This window comes from Apteryx rowi, unplaced genomic scaffold (genome assembly GCF_003343035.1).
Source record: "Apteryx rowi isolate R43461 unplaced genomic scaffold, aptRow1 scaffold_110, whole genome shotgun sequence".
Classification (NCBI taxonomy): Eukaryota; Metazoa; Chordata; class Aves; order Apterygiformes; family Apterygidae; genus Apteryx; species Apteryx rowi.
The window spans coordinates 1,910,041-1,937,165 of record NW_020447309.1 but is presented as its reverse complement, the minus strand read 5'-3'; the positions used below and the strand labels follow the sequence as shown (position 1 = coordinate 1,937,165).

General features: G+C 36.7%; 1 protein-coding gene across 6 annotated transcripts in view; it reads right to left on the bottom strand.

Annotated features, from left to right (window-relative positions):
• GPR155 (G protein-coupled receptor 155) overlaps positions 1–27,125 on the bottom strand; it is a 38,038-nt gene that overhangs the window by 5,592 nt on the left and 5,321 nt on the right. For 2 of the 6 annotated variants that reach the window (XR_003255066.1, XM_026075057.1), the window contains exons 1-13: positions 23,077–23,243; positions 18,732–19,237; positions 13,627–14,026; positions 12,104–12,269; positions 10,733–10,888; positions 9,768–9,851; positions 8,357–8,477; positions 6,214–6,298; positions 6,038–6,128; positions 4,761–4,986; positions 4,001–4,102; positions 2,118–2,251; positions 679–774 (exon numbers count right to left, since the gene is read on the bottom strand). Coding sequence is in view for 5 of the 6 variants with exons in the window: in XM_026075057.1 (XP_025930842.1) it covers positions 679–774; positions 2,118–2,251; positions 4,001–4,102; positions 4,761–4,986; positions 6,038–6,128; positions 6,214–6,298; positions 8,357–8,477; positions 9,768–9,851; positions 10,733–10,888; positions 12,104–12,269; positions 13,627–14,026; positions 18,732–19,224 (2,154 nt within the window). In the remaining variant the exon portion in view is untranslated. Of the gene's footprint in view, positions 1–678; positions 775–2,117; positions 2,252–4,000; positions 4,103–4,760; positions 4,987–6,037; positions 6,129–6,213; positions 6,299–8,356; positions 8,478–9,767; positions 9,852–10,732; positions 10,889–12,103; positions 12,270–13,626; positions 14,027–18,731; positions 19,238–23,076; positions 23,270–27,015; positions 27,038–27,125 lie in introns of those variants that run through there. The other 4 variants (XM_026075040.1, XM_026075022.1, XM_026075050.1 and 1 more) reach the window with 4 other exon arrangements.

The window sequence follows — 27,125 nt, the reverse complement described above, 5'->3', positions numbered from 1 at the left end:
GAAGAACAGACTGATTGTAATTATACATGCTATAATACTCTCCAATTAATTCCTTTTTCTGCACTGCCTTTGGAGCAAGGCTAGTATGATTACCGGATACTGCACTGCATCTTGTTGGCACACTTGTCTGTGCATCTGCAAAATACTCCTCCTATATTTACACTAAGACTGCCTTGCCTTTCTCACCCTCAGAGATAACAAAGCTAATCTGTGTCATTTTACACTGAAATAGATTAGGAACATTTATACATCTAATTCTCAGGCATTAGTTAATAGAGCAGTAACTAAAACTAAAAAGGTAATAATTTAAAGTCTTACAGACAAAATATCCTCATAGTCTTCTTGCACCCATTTAGTTATAGTGGTGTAATTTCACAGAAGTTACACTGGTGCAACTTTCTGGTATGGGTATGCTAAAATCCTACTCAGTTTCTACAAGCATTTGGCACTCAGTTGTCCTTTGTGCCTTGCAAGTGTTCATCCCAAATGCACTTAAAACAACCGTGTCATGATAAGAAAACTATCAAGGCAAAAGAAGAAGTTCAGAAAAACATGCAAAAAACCATGAGGAGCTGCTATATCAGCACTCTTTGAGGACTTCAACTTATATTGCCTGTTACAACACATGCTGCAGCACCCACTAACAAAGTCAGTGTCAGAATAAACATTGATAAGTACCTGGCCAAAATTAAACACTGCACAAAAGAATTGCAACTCCACATAGAGCCTTCCAGGTTCTTGGTTGAACAGCCACCATAAGCAACTGGAAAGATTCTGTTGAAAAACAAAACAAAACACCACAAATCAGAATTGCTTCTCAAAAGCAAGAACACTTTCTTACTCCTCACGTGGTAATAGACTCTTGCTCAATTTTCACTGTCTTTATGTAACAAATTATTCAAATAAAGACAAATAAGAGGGAATAAACATCTTAAAACATCATTTTAGTTAGGCTCAATAGCTATAACAAAAGGAGTGTGTTTGATTTTAAATAAAAGCAACGAAAAGAGGAAAACATCATTGTAGAGGTCCTGCCCTTTTACATGTTTATATATGGAACTTGTCCTAAGCATACTTAGGTAGTCAACCTAAAACAGATAAATACTGCAAATCTGTCTGGACCAATATTGTCTTTAGGCCTGTTTAGCTGAGACCAGTGCTTTCTACACATTTTCTACATAGTTAAGATTGTGTTAAGCTGAAGCACACACTACTTTAGCTATTTTAGATGCCTGATAAAAGAAAAAACCTCCAAAGTTAGCCCATTTGTGTGTAAAGGTAAATTTTGTAATATAATTGGTTTCATTTCCTAGTATCTAAGTAATCATTCAGCTACAACTAAAATTAGAGTCTAAAAGGTGGGGCACCTCATTACAGTAAAGATGTAAAATACGTATATATTAGCATGACATATTTGTTACAGGAAAAACTTTTACTAAGTTAGTAAGTCCTGAAACATAACAGCAGTAGCTGTTGTGCCACACTTTCCTGCATTGCAGTACGATATATTTGTGCACAGTATTTTTCCATTTACAAGTAAAAATATTCTCCCTCTTATTGTCACCCACTAAAAAAAAAAAAAACCAGACAATCACTGCCAAACCACCACTATAAGTAACAAAACTGTATTTTTCTATTTTAAATAAATTCTTATATTATCTTCAATTCCTAAAGCATCTGTGAAAGAAATGCAATTCCAAATCTCAGTGTGATTAGATGAAGCCATTTTTATATAGCCTTCTTTAGAAGTAGAATTCACTTTACATTTTTAAATTGATTATTGGCTAGGGAAGAAGACTAGCTCTTAAGAAAAATGGAAAGAGGGGCAGTAGTGATGAATTAATTTGCTAAAGATATAACTCCATTTTTTCTTCTCCTTCAGTGTTCTCCAGCGTGGTTTGCTCACTATCATCATCATCATCAACTTTACACAGCACAGCAAAATTAATCTTACAATGTCCCCCTTCCAATAAGGGACCAAAATAAAGCCTCTAATTTATTTAATGTATKGCCACAAAAATGAGGAATTGGGAGATTTTTACTGGACTGTCTATATAGTTGTCCTCAAAACCATTCCACATCAATGAGTTAATCAACAGCAGGAGAAAAATATTTACAGCAAACAGGCCAACAACGAGAAGTAAACACAGCAATACGTGTCTGGCCAGCTGTTTGTCTCCAGTCTGTAGAAGTTGTTCTTCCTGTGCCAATATGCAAGTTTGAGCACTGCACTGACTCACACACTGATCAGCTGAAAAACAAACCAGAAATTTTCATTAGGCTTCTAACTTAGCAAGTATGGCTTATCTCTAACCCCATGAGCAAACTTGTTAATGTATTAATGTTACTGGGATTACTTTGTAAGTATCTGTACTGAAGTTATGAAGTTTAAGGCAAAAATTTTAATATTAGCTTTGTCAATAACCTGTTCAGACATCTATTCTCAAATGAAACAGTTGCTCCTAAATAAATAAATAAATAAATAAGAATCTTTTTGCAACAGAAGTCCTCTTTGAAAGGTTTAATGCAAAACTTAAGTTGTGATTAACATTTAGAAATCATYACTAGAAATAATGAAAAACTAGCAACTTCTCTGAGTGAGTTTTTAAACCTAGAATTAATTTTTGGAATATATATTTCAAATATACTATCAACTCTAGATTTTTTATTCTGTATCTCAGCCTTGCTGAGCTCTAGATCAGACAATCAACCTTCTCCTATTTATATCAGTTCTGCTATTGCATTTTTAAAATGGTATATCAGAATGTTGTCACATTTCTGCCAATCAAAAAGCCAAATACACAGAGAACGGTTGCTTTTCTTCTGGTTAGACAACTTAAAGGAATTCTGAGTGTCTTCCAGTAGATGGCAGTAAAAAACTTCCTGGCAAGAAAATACCTAAAAATTTGCACTAGATGCTTGTCATAGCAGTGCAATGAGATAGCAGAAGGATTAGTAATTATTGCAGCTAAAGCTATACAAGTGTATCCATTAAAATTTGGTTTCACTCATTTGTAGTTTTGAAGTGTTCACTTAGTAGACAGAAATATTCCCACTTGATCATACTCGAGATAAACAGTATCTTATCTTTTAGGATAAGAAAATTAAACTTGTCTTCCATTTGAAGGCATTCTTATGAGGCTTGTCTGAATTACTTTACAGAAAAAATAGCTGAGAATAAGTATAAAAGATATAAAGTTAGCATTTTGTGAGATATATGCCTAAGCATGTTTCAGTGGGAAATAATTCAGTTTTGTTAAAAGTTATACTGCATCCAAACAGTGCATATGAAAACAAACTTTCTTGTTAAGGATGCAAAAACAACAAGAAGAAAATAGGAAAAAAGAAAGGTTGCACTGCAGATAGCTTTGGCTATTGAAAGTGACGGAAGATGAGAATGGGCTGAACATGCAGAATTTTCCATCAGGTGCTGGACAGTCTCTTTAATCTATTTTACTGTTCCAGTGGCTCTTAAGGCCTTCAGTCACTTCTCTCTTCCCTAAACATGGACAATACAGCAACATGGTCTTTCTATCTAGTCTGCAGTATGAGCTTGCTCCTCATGATTAAAATATGAGCTTCAAAGGCCTTTTTAGAAGACCAAAGATGTGAATTTGAGATTGTAAAAAGTGTGTTTAAGTCAAAAACTGCTAAATTGAGGGGGGGGGGGGACACACACATTCAATTTCTCACTGCCCAAACGAGAGAACGATAGTGAGGTAAAGTTTGAATGCCCAGAAGGAAGTGTTAAAATGGTAAACAAAAGCGGTAAACAAAAGCTGTTTGTCTTGAGCAACGAAAGATTACCAGTAACTGTCAAAGAGCAAAAGAGGAAAAAAAATCATTGACATACTGCCCAAGACTTGAATTTAATATGAAATAGAAGTTATCCATGTAGAGCTGAGAAAACAACAGCCCAAATTGTTTCTTTGTGAGAACAACACACACAAATGCTGTGGAATAGTTCAGAGTATTAAACAGGGATACACTTTTGTATTACCTGCCTCAATTGGAAGAATCTTGCTTTCAACTGCATTTGACACTGCTTTGCTCTCTCCAGCACAGGATAATTCACCATTTGTTGTTTGACAAGAACAACAACCTGTTAAGCATATATAGTAACAGGATGGTTAGTTTCCTTCACTACTATAATTTATTTTCTAAGTGTAACAATATATACTATAAAGCTGTAACTATCATGCTCACAAATAACTTCAAAGGAAAAAGCAGTCATAACTCTTCCAATCTGCAGAGAGGCCATATGGGTCACACTATTTATATATAGAAATATTTAACATACCACTACCACCATGGAAGCAATACAAGTACTTTTAACTATAGGGAAAAACATAAGGTAAATGATCAAGAGGCTAAACACAAACAAGCAGGATTAGAAACACATTGAGTAGCAATGTTGCAGGTGTATAATTCATTTTGAAAGAGACAGTTTGGCAGGCAAACAACCTAAGATGCCTGTTGGACTGTATTTATCACATGCTTATCACAGCACCACTACTTTCATAAAAACATATGCATACACTTTTTTTCACAGCCACTTCCCCCACCCATACAGTGATAACCCTCAAACTTCCCTTAGAAACATAAACCTAAATTCTTGGACAGCTATATCTAGATTTTCTTCCATCCTAGAATAGCACTTCAAGTTGTAAACAACAGTTCTTCCCAGGTCAGAAATAAATTCAGAACAGAATTCTGTTGTATCCCAAGCCATTAGCGTGTTACACATTCACTTTCTCTACCTCTTTCTGCAGACAGATGTGCAGAAGATCCTGCAGAAGGTTGAGGCACTGCAGCTGATACCTGATTCCCCTCACTCCCTTCCACTTCAGCCTCCTCTGCTTGGCTACGAGGTGAATATGGGTTCAGTATCTCATAATTTGATTCTTGTCTGTTTCTGTTCATGCACATAAGTGAGATACCCGACATCAATATGCTAATAAACAGGATCACTGCTGTGGTAATTATCTGTTAAGAGAGCAAAGAAAATACATCTAAGATAAAGGAAAATACTTGCATATATGTGTCTTTCTAACTTCAGTACTTTTCTAAATATTCTAATCAATACATCTGAATAGAGACAGTTTTCTATATTTACTGCTCTTGTAGCATTGAAAGAGTGCTCAGTACAATAGACTAATCAACTTTCTCAGCCTGAGTAACCTAGCTCCTTTTTCTGATTTTTTTTTCTTTTTAATGATGAGGACATATTTTACATAAATATAATATTTTCCAAAATATTTTCTATGAAATCCAAAAAGGTTCTTGCATCATCACTTTCTCTCTCTTCAGGGCCATTAGTGCTCCATTCTAAGCCCTGTTTATGTACCTTTTAATTCTAAAGAGGAATGTGCTCTTGTCACCCTCTGGCACAGCTCTGTTTTCCATACTTTCTCCAATGGGGAACACCCCATTAATTATCCTTTCCTTCTAATCATCTGCCACCCGTACCCAGAGTCTGCTGTGAGGCTATTTCAGTACTTGTGAAAGTGCTATGAATAATCTTGAGCCTCTTAATCCATAAGAAAGGCAAAGAGAAACCAACACATATCTACTCTAGTGCACTTCACATCCTTTGTTAAGAGGAACTATTTATTGGTAAAAACTGCAGTTCAGGCTCAGGAACTTTCAACCCTTGATTGAGCAGAGAAGTCTTCCATACAGCGAGGAGTTACTGCTACACATGTAATGCAGATCTTATCTACTAAAGGCCAAAAGACATTAATTAGCTATTGGATGGTAAAAATTTTAGATGGGGGGGGTAGCCTAGTCCCTCTTTTTCTTAGGTCACAGCTGTCTAAACATGAAGGTCTTTGTTTAAACAAGTTTTTCTAATGGTCCATTAGAGATATACATTTTATGTCAATCTACAAGCTGATCTTCTATAATGATACTGTTGTTATGATAACCTATACTTTGACTGAAAGCTACTTACATAAGAAGCAACCAGAGAACAGTTTCTCAATAACGTATTAGACAAGGCAGAAGTAAGAAGAGATGGGGACAGAAATGTTCATACCTGATGTTTTCCATAAAAAAAGGCAGAGTCAATGCTATCGCTGTTACGTTCACCAACTATTAATAAGATTCCTACCAGAAGTGTTGGGATACTGAAAGAGCAAAATACAAGGAGTCAAAGCAGCTTAATTAGCATGCTCCCACTTATTCTACAGGGAAACAGCTATACTAACTTACCCCCATCCAGCTATGATAATGAACCCTATGGGAATCTTYACTGCTTCTCTCTTCTTCAACAAGAACAAAGAGAAAGATAGAAAACCTAGGAAAAACAGAAGAAATGTCTTGTTTATTACTAAAGAGGGAAGTGACAATTAGAGAATCTAGACACTATGATATGACCTGCTCAATAACTAAGATGTTCTTTTTCCAGACCTTCTAACAGTCTAAAATTGTTTTTCTAGATTTATTCCACCAAAGTAAAATAGAAACACCTATTACCTTCAAAAGAATATTATTAACGAAACATTGAAGACATTCTGGCACACTTCATATTAATTTTCCACTTATAAATACTTAGGAAAGTTCACAAATGTTTAACAGATGTGATAAGAATATTTAAGACATAAGTAACTAATTTATTAATATATCAACAACAGTTGTTCTAGACTGACAATATTGTTATCAGTTTGACATGTTGTACTCTGTAGTAACATATCTTTAAAAACTGATTATTCCTTTATAAAGTTAATCTTTCTGAAATTTGCATTTATCATTGAATTTATTTTTACATATATAAGTGTGCATGGGTCTGTCTTCTGGGTTTGCCAATTCTATTCACAACTCAGAAGCTTGGGAGTATACTAGGAAACTCACTGACAAAAGCTTATTGACCCTGGACTATTTACTGCATTGTAGCTCAGCTCCTCAACCTGTGGGTCCTACCTGTGGGCCACTCTCTCCTAAGGGAAGATGACAAAGGAAGGAAAAAACAGGCGATACTTGGAAGTAACAAAGACAGGAAAAACCGGGAAGTCAAAAAGACAAAAGAGGCAACAATGTAGTGAATACACAATATACAGCCAGCGCATTCTCTGAGGAAGATAATCACTGCCAAAGACAGAAGTGGTTAAAATACAGCTCTCTTGCTGCATTTTACAAGGTTAGTGTAAATACAAGATGTTATGACATTAACTTTTTTTGTAACAAATGGTATGGACAGAACTTGTAGCTTCATGGCCCCTATCAGCCTTTCACAATGCAGAGTGCAATAGGACTTCTTAGCAATCGCAGTACACAGAAGCATCTCTGGTGAAGCTTCATAACATTTTGAACATCTATACCTACAAAAATGGTCTTCTTTAAAAGTTAAAATAAAAAAGCTCTCTCAGAAAGAACACTTACTGTAGTAGCAGGGTTATCTCAACTAGAACAATAAATTCAACATCATAGCTTTTAAGATTTAACACAACCTTGACATACGTACCCTCTTTGAGTGACACTTTACTATGTTTGCAGTATATGTGCATGCACACACCCAAACACATAGTCTTTGTAAACAACAATGAACATGTGGAGGCACACAAGTCTTGTAGAATAAAACCTAGTTCTCCATGCTGAAGCAAAGCTAGTATTATGTAGGTTATACTAATCAGGAGCTGCCTAACTGCTAAATGCTACTCCACAAAAACAGCACAGGAATTAAACCCTTAGACTTCCAGACTCAGGAATGGTATATAAAGTCTCTTGAACACCCACAGTCTCTTTTTTAAAATCATACATAATAAGGTTCTCCAAGTCCTTTGATGCATCCTGCAACACTGCCTGCTTCAAGCAGTCCTTTCATTACTCATCTACACCTGCAGAACACACACACTGGCTTTAGAACTTGCAGTTGACAGTGGAAAAAAAAAAAATGTTAAAACCACTTTGGTATTTCCCTTAATTCTGTATTTCCTAGTCTTCTGAGTTTTTTTTTTTTTAATGTGCAAAATGCTGAATAATTTAAAATCTTAAATTCTGCATTAATTAAATTGTCAGTAAGCTTTTGCATTGCTGAAGAGCAATCTGTTACCATTCAGTCTGTTTATAATTGCTTCTGCCTTGAGAACAGGTTCTCGTCACTCGTTAGAAGCTAACAAGGCTGCTGTATCTAGCAAAGACGAACAAGACCCGTCTAGGCACAAGCTACCAATAGCAGAACCAGTGCCTGACACTTGGATCTGCATTGCTAGCACTTCTACCTAGCAACAACTTATAAGTGTCCGCTTACAATAGTTGTAGAATTACATACAAGTAATCACTCCGAAGAATATAATCAAATTATTTCAGTACATCGATCTTTTACTACAATATCTAATTCTCCCCCAAAAAATCATACCTGTCCACAGGTAGGTGCTATAAAGAGAGCTGTACAGGAATATAAATACTAGGATCTGTACAGTGACGTCTTTCTCTTTAACAATAAAATTCCATATCACCATTCCAATGCAAGCAATAAACTGAAAAGAAAGAAGAGACAGCATCATTTGAATTTGGAAAGCAGGATGGCAAGAAAAACTAAGTACAGTGCAACATAGCTACAATAAGGTTTCAAACTCCATCCCCAGATTCATTGGAGCGTAATTTTATGAATTCAACAGTTTCCACAGCTGTAAACCACTGCAGCAGTAAGCTCAATATTTCAGTTATGTCACTGACTATGGTACTTTTTTTTTTTTTTTTTTAAATGGTGACAGCACATATATATAGCTCTGAGAAACCTGGACTAAGACAAGTCATGACAAATATATAATCTTAATCTTTATGTATCTTATAATAAGCAAAATGCAAAGCTTGTGTTAAGTACAAACCATTTATCTGAAATGATTTGGACACAAAGTTGAGTCCAACAGATATTGTTCAACCAAGAATTATACAAGTTTTGACCCTGCAATACCTCATATATGACAGTTTTAGTATTGAAGGAATCTGAAGAAATAGGCTTCAAAGGTAATACAATGGTTCAACAATATTTCAAAATTAACTTCATGCTGTTACAGACAAGAAGCACCTGAAATTCACATACATAATTTTGTTCAAAATGTGACCCCATGATAAGACCTTCGAGACTTCACTATTTTGAACTGTATAGCTCTATAAAGTGCCTTCTGTGCAGATATATTACAAGCACAGGCTGGTCTCACTGAATTTAATAGCAGCTTTGCAGCTGACTTCAACAAAAGGAGGTACATGTACTCTATATAGTTTTCTCTAAGCTTAAATAAGAAGTAAAATTAATCTAAGTCATAGCTTAGATTTGGCTCTGCCCTTCCCTAGYCACCAGCCATGCATTCCCATGCCTCCTCCTTGCAATAGCAGTGGAACCTGCCTGATGCCCTAGTGAGTCCAGTCAGGGACCTTAACCAGCATTTGGGTTAGTTCCCTGTTTACCTTCTTGAATCAGGTCACCCACACACTGCTGGTCACCATGGCATTGCTGACTTCAGATTGGCAGAAAATGACATGAAAGTGCCATCAACACTATTCAAAATATAATTCAGAAGCTATTCTCCATTCTGATTATTTATAGTTCTATTTCAGACACTGCTCTTTCAGATACACACTGCCACCGTTAAGTGTCATTTAACTCYGCCAAGAGTACATTCTAAGGCAATAAAAATTATTTAGACACATCACCCATTAGATTCCCCTGCCCTCAGACAACTACAAAGATATGACTGTAGAAAGCAATCTTGTAATAACGTTAAAAATAAGACTTTTTATTAAAAGGCATTCTTCTCACTACTGACCTGAGCAACAAGTAGATTTGTTGTAATCATATGAGGAAGCTGCTTGTATTTCTTACTCAGAAGAACAACAATAAGAGACCAGATCTGGAACACACATGATAAAATTGAATTTAAGACTAAAAAAAAAAACCAACAACCCAAACAAAAAAAACCCACAAAAGAACAAGATGAATATTCTGGCAAACTATGCTGGAATTAAACATACAACAAATCTTCTTGACAAGTTTCTTAGTATCATGCCTAGTATAGTGAGCCCCACAACATCTGCTGCCAGTCCCTATGCCACAGGAAATACGGCCAGGAAAAAGAACATATTTTTGTGTTCTCATGATGAAGTATTTCCAGGGCGTACCAAAGGCTTGTCTATGATGTGCAGAAGCTTGGCTGTTCCTCAGGACAACAATATGCAAATCCATTTAAGTCTTCAGGAACGAACATGAAACTGTCTGGCAACCTGGCTTTTAAAAGTCTTCCACCCCACCCTTACTTAATCTCCCCAAATGACTTGTGACAGCAAGGGGCAGTCTTCACTTGTTGCGTCCCTCGAGGCATAGTTTCATGACATGAGGATTTCAGTGAAACACCAATTGAAGAAAATCCCAGTCCCCTCCAACATGGAAGTTTTTATTTAAAAAAAGCAAACAAAATAAGCACACTATTTATAGCATCTGTAAAGTCAAAACACAATTCACATAAAAAGGGATGTGACATCCCAGATTTTCAAAGAACTTGGTAACCAGAATTTTTAGGAAAGGAAATTAATAAAGCTAAATTAAAATTTCCCAATTAAATATTCTCATTAATACTCGTTAATTAAATATTCATTAATGTTTCAGGAGCTTAAATTCCAGCTGAAGTTTTTACATAGCCTCCAACACTGTGATATCCAAGCCCAAGCTTTAATGCAATTATTCCCTGTGAGGTAAACTAGTACTGCTAGGTTATTTCACTTTGCCAACACCTACCAAGGAAATGAGGCTGACAATACTTATGTCAAAGCTAACATTCTGGAGTGCAGAGGCCAGCGGGTTGGGATCCATCGATGGAATGGTCAACAGCCAGGCAGAAACGTACATGATAGGGGCAGACACAAAAGTGCTTATCACCATGCCTGAGGTAATCTGCAAAGAGTCAAAAAGAAACAAGAGCAGAGTTAATCAGATCTCAGGTTAAATAATCAGTCTTTAGGAATACATCCACTTGTAAAATCATGCCCGTGACTTCAACATACATAGGGCTTTAACCAGTCATGGAGTTCTTTCCACGACAAATCAGTTAGAATTTGAGCCAGGAAGTATCCCTTTTATACAGATTGTTAAAAGGATTTTTTTAAGCTTCTGAAATAAGAGGAATACAGATTTTCCCACAGCAAATTCTTACAGAGCTTTTTCATAGACGTCAAAGATACCATTGACTCCAGTGTAGGAGTAGATCTACAGTGTCACAATTTACTTTTGGATGAAAATATTCACATTGGAAATAAATAAACAACATGTAGTTATGCAAATACTAATAGGAAATGCATGAGAAAAAGAAGCCATATGTATTTACATTTAAGTGATTTCTATCTTGGTTTTACATTGCTTTGTTCTTTTTAGAATTTGCACAGTGATGCAATCATGAGTTTTAAAACAGACGTCTGTGGTATGAATAAAAGATTTCCTGAGACACTGTTGAGTGCAAGAATTCCACCTTACAAAGCTTTACTTTTAGTGTCTGTTTTTTGCCAAAATGGATAATATTAAAAAACAAGGAAAGTCACGAGGAATGTTTTAGTATCACCTCAATTTGGGGGGGGGGGGACAGTTAGAAGATTTATATCTTAAGTTTAAAAGGTAATTGATATACCCTATGTTAAAACAGTCAAATTCATTTCTACCACAAGATTTAGCTGGAGGGAAACACAACAGAATCAGTTAAATCACAAGATTTTTCAGAAGTTTTCAGCAATTAGCCAACACCGTTCTCACTGAAATCAGTAACAACATTTGTTTTTTCCAAACAAAACAGCAGCTCAAAGATAAGGTTTTTGAAAAAACAAGGATACAAGTTCTTTATAGTCAAAGTTATTCTAGTTCTTCCTACTAAAATCATGAATAAGAAAAATATGAGTACTCATTTAAAAACCTTTACTATCAAGGCACTTGAGACACCAGGAAAATTACTTTGGTTAATTATTAATTTGAAATATAATTCAGATTTGAGATCTAGGCAGAATAAGTAAACCTAGAGAGTCTATACTACAGAGAAGTAATTTCAACAAGCTTTTTAAAACAAATTGATTTATAAAATTAAGTTCAAAGTTAATACAAATTGATAAGGAGTTAATTACATACAATTCCTACTTCCATGTTGAATTGAGTTGCAAATATTGCCACGCCAGGTGCTGCTGGAAAGACTCCATAAAGAAATGCATAGTTTGATAAACTGGTATGGTTGACTGCGTCATCACTCTTGTCCAAGAGTTCCACCATTTCTCTACAGAGAAATGGCATCATAAGCCTGAAAATAGGGGGGAAAAAAATTACTCAGCCTATAGGCTTGGACTCCGCTTTGCTCAGAAATGGAACTAATGGACATTTAAGGCCTATCTGAACACTATTTATGATAAGTAAAATAATGACATCACTTTCAGTGATTGCCTTTACTGCTACCATAACATTTACCAGCTGCTTCCAAATTTGGTGTCACAAGTTAAACTGAAAAAAATCATACATAAAAGAAATGTTAAAAAACACACCAATTAATTTCAGGGATATAAGTACATTTTCTAACAGTCAGATACCTTCTTTGTATGACTTCAGTTTTCAAAACATAAAATATAAAAACAAAACTCAATTTTCAACTGTTAAAGTAGTAGCAGCTATAAGCAGTCACCAGTTATGAAAATCAGACCACATTACTAAGGTCTCTGACATGAAACAAGGGCTCAAGTTTAAGTACTCAGTTCTGAAATTCTTTGCCCAGCAAAAGAACCTCGATTGATGCTATTCTGTTTGCCTTTAGCAATATCCCAGATCTTACAAAGACTCGCTATTCAAGCCTTACATAGACATACATAGACTCACCAGTAAAGCAAAGTGATAACATTAACCACCATTCATTTTTCCCATGCTCTTTGCATGTGTATCATTGATCTAATTTACAAAGTAGGTCTTTAGTTAGTTAATTGTACCAATATTCAAATCTTCAAATTTTCATATCTTCAAATTTTACAGCATGAATTTCATCAAAATAAGAGTTTCATTATGCAAATTGTAGCTCCATAGCAAATAAAATATTTAGTTCACCAGCAACTGAGGTATACTCAAGGGAAGATAATGATGGCATAAGCTCTATATAAAAGTTGTCTTTTATTCAAGCTCAAATATCAGACAGTTTAAGAGTGTGATGTGATCATTTTTAAGCTCTTCCAAAATAGTTTGGGAGATTTAAAGACATAGCAAGCCAAACCAACTAATTTAGAGATGTATTGTCTAATCCAAAGAAAATGCAAAGGCTAATCAAGTAATACTTACATTTACTGTTGTCTAACTATTTAACCAGCAAATTTTAAGCCAGCAATTTCCCAAACAGCGATATGATGAACGACCTGCAGACAGTTCATGCCTTAAAACCTTTAATTTTTTTTTTCACTGCAGAGCTTGACAACAGGTTTGTGGTTTGAATAATTTTTTTTAAGTTAATAGTCGCATACTATCAAAGACTTTGGGAAGCACTCATCTAAAATGCTTGAAGTGAATCTTTGTACCACTATAAGGATTTTGAGAGCAAAGCTATCTGACCAGTATATTCATAGATTAAACATATTGAACCATTTTAAAGAACAAAAAGTATATAAGTAATAAGTTGAACTTACAGTTTAGCTGTGATGAGAAGGATCAGTGCAACAAACATACCCTTTGTCACTTTTTTTGTTTGTCCCACCATAGTTAGTCCAAGATAAAAAAGTGCAGAGCCAGAAAATGAACTGCCTAGTCCATCGAGGAAGTTTTCAAGATATTCTGGAATCTTCTGGCCAAGAATAAAGTTTGAGGCAATTCCTATGAAGACCATGAACACAATTGGGTTCTGCAAAACTCGAAGGAGTGCTAGGCCCACTATTTTCATTTTGTTGTGCGACATAGTGCGATTATCCCTCCACTTCTGGATTTCACAGAAGATAAACCCAAGAGGGTTTAACATCATAAGAGATATTGGAGCCACTAGGTAAATGTACTGGAGATATTCTGGGTAAGTGGTTTGATATAAAGCTTCAACTAGAAGACAGGAAATGAAAAGTGATGAGTGATAATATTTCAGTACAAAAATAAATTAATATTGAAATTAATTTTTGTTGTCTGAAAACTAAAGAAAAAAAATATTGCCTTATCCCTCAGAACTAACAGCATTTACAACTGATGTAAGAAGACAGAGTTAAGAAAAGCACATCTATTTGCCATTAGGCCACAGTCATGTAATGAATATATTAAAGATCAAAGATGAACTATCCAGCACTATTTAACAATTCTATGAATATTCAATAGGTACAGAAAATAAAATCATTCTGAAATAAGGATCTACTATTGCTAAACAACATAAATAATCCCACATGCCCTTTAATTCATCCCAAGTGCTAAACAAAGCAATTGTTTTCATTGAATGGCTTTTTCTCCCCAGAAGCACAGGAGAGTTGTGGAGAAACACAAGCACATTTACAAGATGCAAGTTGTTTGTCTTCTTAGGAAAAGTCTTATGTCTCTGAAAGGCGACCAGTTATCTATGGGTAAATCAGGTGTAATATTTCTACACTTACTACATAAAACACAACAAAACAATAACAAAATAAAAAATACATTAGCATAAAATTATTAATTCATTCTCTGGAACTACTCGGGACAAGAGCTATGACTGTAGTTCTGGTTTCAGAGCACAACTTGTTTTTGTGACCCTGGGCAAGCCCTTAATTTTCAGACACACACAGCTATGCTGTATTTGCTGACTCTGAAGATCAAGCCATTTACCTCTTCTCTGACTTACCTGGCCTGTCTGTAAAAAGAGTGAGGATATACATTACACTGGCTAGTTATCAGCTTAATTAAGAAATGATAGATCTTGTCATTCTAATAGTCCTCCTTACATCCCCTTTCTTATGTCAGATAAGCTATTTGAGGCAGAGTCAGTGGTTTTTGAAGGTTTCAGCGTTTCCACCAATCTGGTACAACAATGGGAAATACAAAATTAAGCTTCCTGGGTCCATTTTTATATCAGTCTTCCCTATAGAAAAGGTTCATCCAAGTATTTCTGTCACTACTCTTAAACTTCACAAGTCGTAACTGCATGAACTTGACGTGATTCTTGGAAGTTCCACAAACAGGAGTAGAAAATATAATGCAGATTAAAAAATATATTATGCTTCTATTTTGCTGAACTATAAACTTACAGCACTGCCAGAAATAGGTTCCACAAGAGACAGTGTGTGGCAGTTGAACACTAACATCTCAGTTAGTGCTAAGAAAAAATTCAAAATCAGTATGCGAACCTCAGCTCTCTGATCTCATGGTTTGTGTTTGAGCTATTACCTAGGCTAACTTGTTCAGACATGCAAAAAAAGCATTATGAAGAAAAAGAAAAAGTCTTTTAAAAATGACCTCCTTTTCCTAGCCACCAGTAGGGCACACATTTTTGTACATAAATTGAAATTCATTTGTATAGGCATGACTTTAAAATAACATTTGAAACAAAAAAAAAGAAAAAATAGTCTCAACTTGATTTCTCAGTAACAATTTTGTAATAGCAAATGATGTCAGGATAAACCTTTTGTGAGAGAGACAATAACAAGTTTTCTGAATACTTCTGCCAAAGCAAAGAGCTGCTTGATCCTTTTAACAGACTAGTATCTCTGAAACCAAGAATATCAGATGGGGCCAACAAGTTAAAATACTTTCAGAATACTTCCAGGTTTTAGAAGAGTATCCACTTATAAGAGTCCTTCTTCAGATATTTTCCTTACATTGCTAGATTAAGCACCTCACTTCTATTCAGAGCTTTTGTATTCCACATAATTAACATTATTCAGAGTACTTAAGTTATTAGCAATGGTTACAGGAGAAGTGAAAGGAATTCAACTAAGCTATGTGGCTATACTGAAATAAAGAATCCTACATTTGCAACAAATTCCAACCCAATGAACTGCATCACCTCTAGGAGTCCTTGGTTAACCTCTTCCAGATGAATAATAAAAGCTTCACATCCCATCTAACAACGACTTACTTTCAACATGTACAGTAAAGAATATCTGCCATAGTGCATTAAAAAAAAAAATCATTGACATGCTTGCAGAAGTTTGAGTTGTACTTTATGTGACTGTAAGTAACAACAGTACTTATGCAACTTCATTTTTTGTGGCTGAATATAGAAGAGTAGTGCATGTGAAGAAAAAATAAAAGCAGCTCTGCTCACAGATCTACTTATTTATATATATTGCCAAAACATCATTTGCTCTGAATTTCCATTCTGACATTTTCAAGGAAAGTTATCCTATTGCAGGAGAACTCCCTGACTGTTCTTTTAAACTGTATGCTTATTTACAGGAGAAACTCTCTGACCTTTTCCTTGAGGAATTTTAAATCACAAACATTTGTTTTCACTGCTGCTGCATATTTCCATTAAAACATCAGGCTTTCCTCTAAATGTAAACAAAACATGACCTATCACCATAAGCGTAAAAAAAAAGAAAAAGAAAAACCCACAAACAAAACAAAACAAAACAATTTGAGGCATTCTTTGTGTAGCCTCGTCTTCCAAACACATCAGACAGCCACTAACAGTAAAAAGGCTGCACATGTGACAGCAAAAGCCCAACACTAGCAAAAGTTTGGGGGTGGGAGAAGAGGAGAAAGGAAAGGACAAGGAAGGAAATAACAGCTCTAAGAAATAAAGAACTCTAAGGTGCTTATAATCTCTATTATTGTAGTGTTAAGCATTCCACTAAAGCTCTTAATGAACTAAAATTTTTGAATTTGGTAACATGTACATAGAGGAAATATGAATCATATCTTAAAAGTAGCAAAATATTTGAAAAAAAAAGTAAACTGACATGAAAGTCATTCAAAGTAGAAAGATGTTTTTAACTAGAAAGATACAGTGGAAGTGGATGTGGAGAGAAGGTCAAAGGAAAAGAGAGAGAAACCCTAACTGGTATTGTAATCCAAGGCCAAGAAACAAAGAAGTAATCCTCACAGCCCTATTTGCACTATTCCTCCTGGGGAAAAATCAGACGAATAGGTCTCAGGAGAAGCAACTGAGGGACACATGGTATTTTGGTCTAAGGAAGAGAAAGGCAGCAACTGCATGTCTATATTTTATACATATTTAGCAAACTTTAAGAGAATAAGAAAGATTCAGGATTTTCCTGAGCATGCTGCCTGGAGTAGGAAGAACAAGGCTGCCAACTCCTCAAGTTTATCTAAAATATGGAACTGCTTGTTGCTAAGTATAATCTAGAATTGCATGTCTAAGCTTCTGTTTCATAACTGTATTTTCAATTCTGTAATTAAATATCTTATTTTTCACTTTGCTAGAACAAACTTGTTTCCTTTCTTTGTTCTTAACCTTGTCTGGATGATAAGAGTGATCTCAAGAGGGTCTGAGAGGCATAGAGTACTTTCTCTTCAGGGAGCAGTGAACAAATACAGCAGAGTCCTGGCATCTTCTCCAAATGCCACCCACTCGAGGTGTATTTTGGAACTGCTGGTACTTGCAGTGTGCTTTTCCACACCAGCCACAGAGGTCAGCGAGGGAGAGGCAGCCCTGAAAGCTACGCGGGCACAGAACAATCTCCCAAAGGAGGTATCAACTACTGCACTTCAGACAGTAGTAGGCAGAAGAAACCTACCACAACTGCAGATCGCTTCCTAAGTATCATGGTACATACGGCTAAAAGTGTATTAACAAACCATTAACAAAAACTCTAAAAAGGAAAAAAAAATTGCTTAACAAAAAGAAAGAAAATAATAGCCTTATAGATTGAGATAAAATTAAGTTTAATAATTTATATTGCTTGAAATTCAAAATATAGACTTACAAAAAAACAAGTACACAGCTATACAAGTTATACTCTGAATGCTTTTTTTTTTTTTTTTTTTTAACTCCACTGGACTGATGGTTTTCTACACATAATGAGAAAGGCATCATCACAGCCATATGAAATTTCAATTTGAGACGAACAAACGCAGATTACCACATATCATACAATAACCTTGCTTTTAAAGGACTGATTTCTTCCCACGACATATCCTAAAGCATGTCTACTGGTTACAACAGAACWAAGATCAGTGGATAAAACTTGATTTGTGACATAAACTAAGATATGTTAAGTAGTACAGAAACTGGATGTTTCTTCTGAACAGATTAAAAGTTTCAACACATAAATGTCACAACAGGTAGACACCAATGTTATGCTAAATGATTTCTTTGAGCCAGACCAACAGTTAATGCCAAATTAGTAAAAGACACTACAGCTATTTCAGAAGCCACACTTACAGGCTCACAGTTTGCAAAGGAAGGAATTTTGGTCTTGAGGGCAAGTCTGGTAATTTCTCATAAGGACATTCTTAACATACAGTAAGTGTAAGTTGCTTATATCAATTTTAAAAGGATATTTTACATCTTTTTTTTTTAATCCGATTTAACTTAACATGACTAGATCACTCAGTCATAGACAGCTGCAGTCAGATTGTTTTAAATTTTGTCCCATTCATGACAGTTGACAGTTTTCTTCTCTTACTAAAGAGTACACAATCTGAGGATTATTTATTTATTTATTTATTTTAAGAACTTCCTTAAGAAATGTGACTTGAGAAATGGTTTAGGTAGTTCACAACTTCAGTTGAGAAGTTCATTTCAAACCATGGAAACATAAAAGCAAAACCATCTAGAGGAATGAAAAATAATTAAAAAAAAAAAGCATAAGTAGCTACTTACCTATTGGATATCCCAGTGCAAAGTCATTGCTTTGTGTAGCAAAAATAGGAAACAAACCTGCTTTGCTAAATCGATTCTCAGGACTGGCCACCAACAATGTTAAAATGCAGACTAAGAAAAATACAGAAGCTTTGGCAACTAATATACTGTACAGAAAGGACCAATTCACATCAGAAAAGTTAAGTACCACCATGTTCTTGAACAGCAGAGCTGGCAGTGCAAAACGGGAGACAAAATTTCCCAGTCCTTTGGCCTGAGTTGATGTGATAATGTTGGCTCTTCCAGCTATGTACCCGCAGAGAATTATTCCGAAGCATTCTAACAGGGCTGGGAAAAGCCTGCTTATTGACATAGATGGAGGACTACCGGTGGTATTGAGTCCAGTTTGCCCAGGCAAAGAAATGGACATATTAGCTGAAGAAGAGAGGTTCTTTGCACTGAAGTCTGAATAACTATCCATTTCCTGTGACCACCTCTTCCAAAAAGACAGCATGCAATGGTCTCATCTGTAAAATAAACAAAAGTATTTATTAACTTCTGTATCAGTGTTTGCACGTATTTACGGTATCTGGCTTGCTGACAGAAGTGTAAACACTTACCAGTGCATTACAAATAAACAATGAGACAAGTAATAAGTAGCTACAAAGAAAAAACACTGAGAAAGTAAAAAGATGAAAAACCATTCTATATATATGTGTGTGTGTGTGTGTGTGTGTGTGTGTGTAGCCTTTTTTCACAAATCTACACAATTCACCTGGAAGTGCTGGATGACAGAGGCTAAAACCCTAGATTTCAACTATATATGAGGATAAAACTGAAATATTAAAACTAAGTGAAATTTGGGAATTCAAAAGGTTGAAAATCTGTTGGAAGGAAAGGAGATTATGACTTAAGTATTTTTTATTCTTATTTTAGGATCTAAACATTATTTAGAATAACTTATAGCCCTTTAACCTTTCCAGTCAGAAAACAATAATTGCTAAATTGTCACAGTGTAGCCCTTGCTTTGCTGGACTATCATTAAAAGCCTACTTAGCTTTATCAGGAAAGCACAAGGCTCCTTAAAACTCCCTGTATACTTGTTAGCAACTAGTAACTTTGTCTCCTCAATTCACCATCAGTTCCCAACTACAATTCCCACCTTCTCCATTCCTTCAGCTATCAAACTGTGTGTTTCTCTTCTCCAGCCCCCTTTGTTTGCCCCATGAGCTTATTAGGATAAGATCCCAGCTTCTCCCTAAACTATGTTCAACTTCCTTCTTTCTCCTTCTCTCTCCTTAAAGTGTAAAAATTACATTTTAAACTCCCAATATTAAAAAAAACACTCTTGACCTCTCTTTAACTACTGCCCTTTCATCTCTGCTCCCACATACACAATTTACAACTGGTCAGGAGCTCTTCTCCTTCAGGTCCATCTCTAGATCCTATTTAATCGAGTTTCTGTCCCTGAAACAGCTCTTACCAAAATCCTTAGAGGACAAAATCTTCTTAAACTCTCAGAATTGGTGTTCCATCTTCATCTTTTCTGACCATCATACACCTTTATCATAATCATCCTCTTGAAATCTGACCCTTCCCATATCTTTTGTAATTACAGCTCCTCCTAATTCCTTTCCCATCTCTACTTGTTCCTTTAATGTTTACATGGGAGGAACCCTTTAAATATCTGTGGGTGCTGATAGGGGTCTTTCCTTGTTCCTCTTTTTTCCCCTCCCTACATCCTCTGACTGCGTACTTTCACAAACCTTAATTCAGTTATAAACAGATGACTCTCAGATTTCTCTCTTTTTTCTCTCTAATCCAGACCTATTTCTTCTGTTAAAACCACCATTTCAGCCTGTCTCCAAGATCTCTTCTGTGACTATCTTGCTGTCAATTCAAGTTCAATGAGCCTGAAACAGAGCTCTCATACTACATCAAAAAAGTACTCCCTCAGTTACTATGGACCATGCATCTATTTTACTAGAGAAGTGAGTGACAAAGGTCAAAAAAAACCTTCTAATTTTTGGAAAAACGTAATCTTATTGAACTCATATTAATCTATAATGCTACTACAAGGATAATTCTCCTAGTCTATCAATATCAGTTCTTTCTTTGTATACCCTTCCATATTCTTCCCACATCAAACTTGTTCTCATGTTCCATTACAGTGCAAGCTATGTGCCCTCTTAATCTCTCACTTAGTAATGAGAGCTTTATTCTCATCACTGACCAACCAAGAACATCTTAATAAATTTCTCAATTGCTTTTGTGCTTTTTCCCATAAAGATGATAATGTTCAGAAGCAGCTCATCAAAAGAATTAGTAAAAGTATCCCACTTCCTTTTTTCAAACCCGAACTAGAATCCTTTATGGTTTTGATATGCATAAAAAGAGCAATATTTACTGGGCTGACAATATGCTACCTATAAGTGTGGCTTATACTGTCCTATCATATATGTCAGCTAAACTACATATAGTTTTTTTCAAAAAGAAGTGAACTTTTTGTCATGTTTGCACAGCAGCTAGCACAACTGGGTTCTAGCCCATAGCTCCTAGATGCTACACCATGACCAAAGGGAACAAATACTCAGAGCAGGCAGCTAGAGCAGCAAAACCTGAGGAGCAGCCCTCCTCCTCTCCAAAAAATTTTTAGCTGTGGGCCTCGTATCCACCAACAGACCAAGCATAAAGTTTAAAACATGTGCTAATGTAATAAACCGAAGCAAGCTGCTTTTATTTGAATGGTTTAGCATCATACACCGTTGTAAAACCAGGGCCTATCAGAGAAGATAACACTCCATCCTATTCTCACCGGCTATGACGACTATTCTGTCTGACCTGCAAGACATTTGAGAATCTGCCTAAATTGGCCTGCTGATACACTAACTTAAAGTCACACCATCTTGCCTGCATTTTACCAAAGTTCCGCAATATCTCTTCCAACAAAAATAGACAATATCGTGTGCTCAATCAAGAGTAAAGCCAGTGGCCCCTAAGAGAGCTATGGGTACTGTGGTAGGATTACAGAACCTCAGAAGAGGGGTGAGGAACTAGGAAGAGCCTTCCCAGTCTTATAATTATGTAAAACCTCATGTGCATGGGCAGAACCATGTTCCCTCAACGAGAGAATAATTTTCTGTAAAAAAGGATGGGTCAGATAGATCAAGAGTTTAAGAGACCGAGTCATCTCAATTCTCCTGGTTTCCCTGGGTCTGCACACAAAATTAACTGGGGGTCTGTCCTGTCTATGCAGAAAATGCCAAGACATCAGCTGAGAGTTTAGATGATTATGAGGGGCAGTTCCACTTAAACTTGTTTGGAAGCTGATATACATGTGACAATTAATATCACTATCTGTCAACAGAAGCATAGCACAGACTAGGCCTAAAAGTATTACTGAAGCTATTTACCCTGTCCAACACTGTTGCCTACTGCTAAAAACTGTGTACTAGCGCGTGTACAGAGCTGGTCACAGCACCCAGTTTATTAACTCGTTTGCTTCCATACCAAATTCCAAGCTCTTTTTTAACATGTTACCCATTCACATGAGGCTGCAGCAATGCCTTCAAATTATCTAAACCGTTCGCACAGAAATCAGAAATTCTTTTGCCTTTTCACAGCCACAGAAAGATACAGTCAGTACTCGAGCATGAGGCTCGGTTGCTGAGTACACGGACCATGCAAGTGTGACCCAAGGAGGCAAAAATACAGCCTCCAGACAAACAGCCCTGGGGCACTAGAGGGTACGAACTCAGTCTAGGTAAAAATCCTTCAGCCTACGTGCATCTGCAGGAACATTGCTCCTGTAATTTGTTCCAGTGTAAAGTTACCTCTCATCTCAAAACAGTAAGATCTCCAGAGCAGTTATGTGAATGTAAGGAGTTGTCCAGCTTATTTTAAGCCTCCACATTTATGTAATTAGGCTTGCGCCAACGTAAGACATGCCCTATTTAGGAGAAATTTGTCACCTGCTTTGGAGTGGTTATACCTCTTCTCCTCACAATACCAAGAGCCAGTCTGCATGTTTCTTACTATTGCTGTTTTTCTTTATAACAAACATAAGAGGAGTAGCCCTTACAAGAACTGAGTGGCAGGCAAGGAAGATTAATTTTGACCAAGGATTGTAACTTCTCCACCCTTGCATGAAAGCTTATGGTAAGGCTTTTTCTACCTTCAAGATAGGGCTTATAGAAAACAAATCATCACTCTTCAAGCTCACACATTGCTTTGTGCAACTTTGACCTCTCTCAGTTGTTCAGTATCAAGCACTAATTTTAACATGATATACCCTTCCAGCTAGCCAGTGATCCATGTATGACACAGTAGCCAATTGAGTATTTTAATTCAGCACACTATCACTTACCAATATTCCTACATACAATTCTTTAGACTCATGACAGTCAAATTTAAATGTCCACTAAATCAGATTAAGTGTTTATGGACAATAAACATGTCTTGTGACTCTGGATCTTCACTGCTTTCCAATGATCCACTTTGAAAGGGCAGACTATAAGAATGCCGGGTCTGTATGCATGTGGACACATAAAGTCTGTAAATTAAGATGAAGAGAGAGGACATCAATTAACTGGTCAATGGCAAGGTCCTGTCAGAAACAGATATGGGCTTGGTGACAGAACTCTGAAAATTATGCAGTCCATCAGCTAATTCTATATTTAAACTTATCATGAGTAAATCACAAAGTACTCTTGAAATGAAGCCAATACAATTTCTGCCCATTTTATAGAGATGGAAACCAAGGCAAAGGCATTCTTATTTGCCATAAATCATCTAACATGCCAGTGGCAAAGCTGAGATTTCCAATTCCCAGCCCAGGTCTTTGTATAGCTTAGTGGCTAGGCTTGTGCAAATTAAAAGTTGGTTTAAGGGTCTTACTAGCTTCTTTTTATCCTATCCTCAGGGGATAAAGAACAGCCAGGTAAATAAGCAAATAAATCAAGTCAGAGCAAAGGTGAGATCTTGTATGCTTTATTTCACACTCTGGTATCCAACACATGCATATTCACATATAGCATAAACTCCTTAATTCATGATTTGTATTTATGCCTGAGGTTTTCAGTAAGCAACACCACAAAGCTGTTGTAATTTATCTGGACTGAGCAGCTGCATCATCCAAATTTGTTCAGTAGCCTTGGCTACCTCTTCTCCTACAGAAAATGAGTTTCATTCCAAGTAGGGCTTATTTTAATTGTTGCTTTTTTAAAATGTTGTAGAAAATAAATTCACCTAGATGTATTTAGACCAGAGCTCAAAGCATTACCTACTACATAACAATGGAAAAAACCTTGAAATAAATAGAGCAGGCAATGAACCATTTCTTCTACTAGCAAAACTTAAAGTAGTTGGGGTTTACAAAATGTCCATAAAAGGATCAAAGTTTGTTTTATCACAGCAAAGGATAGAAAGGTTCCCAACACTGAATTCTTGAAAGAAGCAGCCCCATTCTACACCAGCAGCAAGGTGAAAAGTTTTTAATGTGCATTTTTTTGGTGCAAACCCACCTCAAATTCTTCAAGCTTTGGAACCTGCAGCACTCAAAGGCAAGGCTCTCAGGAACAAGATTCAACCTGCTCCTTTCTCTGTTGAGGCATTTTTCAGCAATAAGCTAAATTTGAGGGTTTTTTTAACCAAATGCAACACCTGATCTGTGGTGGAAGTGCATTATCCTGGCTGTACCTATCTCTAAATTCTGCCATTCCTTCTCATCCCCTATGCCTTCCTATCCAAGGCCACATCTCTTACCACTGTGTCAATACTAATGATGAAATTTATTTTCTGACATTTTTACTCACAAGAGCCACACTATGTGTACAGTTAAACAGTTTGAAAGACTTTTGCAACTACTGCTTCTTTTTCCGCTCCTTCTCTCCTGAAAAGTGTTTTGAGCTACCTGTGTTTTTTTGCTTACACAGAGAAGAACCTTCATAGGTGACTCTACCTCACCCATGAATACTTTTAAGCCAAAATACTTTTAAGCCAAAATCTTGCCTAAATTGACTAAGCACCTCACTTCCTCCCTTCTGTATTGAAATCATTATTTGTCCTCATAAAAACCCTAGGAAAAATGGAAGTGCCCTTGTCCCCATTTTATAATTCAGGACTCACTCAAATAAATTTGCAGAAGACTTTGACGCTGTAGTTGTACCAGTCAGCAGCAAGTGCTAAATTCTACCTCCTCTGCCAGGGCGCCAGGGTGTTACTGCAGGCTATCACCACCCCAAACTTCATTCCAAGGCAGTCTGCCTGTGCAACCTGCCAAGCACAGTTTTTGGTGAACCGCATGAGTTCCAGAGAGAAGATGCACCACGGTAAAGCTGCTACTGGCGCTCCTTGGAGGGCTCTGAATACTAACCATCTCTTTAGCCCAGAGAGGGGCGCATCCCAAAACATTCACATCTAACTTGCAGAATATCTATTGTAGAGAGGCAGGTATTTTCCAGCAATGCAGGCTGTTCACAGGTTGGTGCCTCACACAGCAAATACTTCTCTCAGCTCTTTTTGCTSTCTAGGATACATGTGTTGATATAACTGTCATGAGATTGTGTGATGACTAATCGTGGATCTAACATACCGCATCATCACACCTAGGGTTTAATTCAAACTAGCTTCATAACTAGTTTGAATTCACTAGCTCAAACATGAGCAAAAACCTCTTCAGTTCACGGTTCTTAATCAAATGATGAAAAACTAAAGCCTTATATATTCTACACAGAAACTCAACTGTTCTCTCTGTAGATGTAACAAATTAACTAGTGAAATGACACCAAAGCAAGGAATTTAAACACAGGCCCAAAGGAAAGCATCTGGCTTTGGCTGCATAGCGTATATTGGTTTTGGTTCTCCCTTCAGGGATTTCAGACTGAGATCTGACTCCTTGAAAACCCACTCACAGCTGCATATGTTGTTGGGAACTGCAGACCAATAAATATGTAGCTTTTAGGAATAACGCTGCCTTGTCTGCTATTGACTATATCAAGAGCGGCTGCTTGCAGCCAAACTGGCAGCTTGCACTCACAAGAAAGGACAGTTTGGACAGCATCAGATGAAGCCTGGTATGAAGATTAGCAATAGAGAGGGGGCAAGGAACCAGTGCAGTTTATCATCCCCTTGAACTAAATTGAAGCAATAATATTTGCCTACTTCTCTTGCAGGTTGTCAATATTTGTAAAATGTTAAAATTCACCAGAACACAAACTGAATTCTCCAGCAGCTGCGAGTTAAGTAACATCAAGTTCCTCTCTTTGAAGTAGAGAAGTTGCCTGCTTCTCAAGCAGGAAAATCCCTTTCATCCTTTTTTATTTTATTTTTTTAATAAAAGCCAAAGACAATACAAGAGATGCATCAAAACAGACCTTCTCTCTGGCCCTTCACTTTCAACCTTTTAGGTGATAATCACTGTCAGGATAATTCTGGTGACACTGGCCAGACTATGTGGATTGTTCATAAATTAAATCCCACAACATGACCTCATTTGCCACTTTAATGCAATCTAGAAACATCCCAAGGATGACACATGAATGTATTCAGGAGGTTGGAAGTGGAATCAGGGCAGGGAGAGTTACCATTCATAAAGGTCTAGTATCTCATCCTCAGTTTCAGGCAAGAATAAATCATATGCATTTTCACATAAAGTTTCTATACTAAGTCTAGAGAGGAAGTAAGTCTAGAGAGTTACAGCGATAAAATTAAGTGGGGAGAAGTGATTACTGCAGTTCCTATTCTTGCAAATTAGCCACAATTTTTACCATTCTCGTCACTAGGCTAGAAAAGCAGATAGAGGACAGCAGTGTAACAGCAATTAACCCAAGAAGCTGGCCACCACTTGCATGAAATCCAGGCAGCATCACCAGAAATTTCAGACCCTAAATCTCTTTGGGCAAGTTATTTTTCAAAATTACATTTCCTTTTTCATTTGTTTCCTACACTGCTGCTACAAGAAGGTACCTAGACAGCCTAGAGGCAGGGGAAGCTGAGGGCGCACAGGGCCCAGGGAAGCGGAGGCCTAACGCAGAACTGGCAGCACTCAAAATGGCAACCCCTAAAGCTACATCAAAATTTATCAGTGTCGGTGTTTGAACAAGTCCCAGTGAAGCAACTCTTGCCAAGGGAAAAAAATAACAAGCCAGAAAAATAAATGGAAAACATATGTTTCCTTAACCTTCAATTAGTTATCTTAGGACTTGTTAATAGATGCATATTTTTGAAGTAAACAGCAAAGCATTTTTCTGAAAGAGATTTTTTTTTTTTTTAACATGCAGTGCCGCCGGCGCAGTGCTTCGCTTACCCCGCTTGTCAAACGAGGACGAAGCATCTTGGCGCTCCGCGGTGGAAAAGCCGCAGCAACCTGCGCCCCGGCCCCGGCCCCGGCCCCGGCCCTGTCCTGTCCTGCCCCGG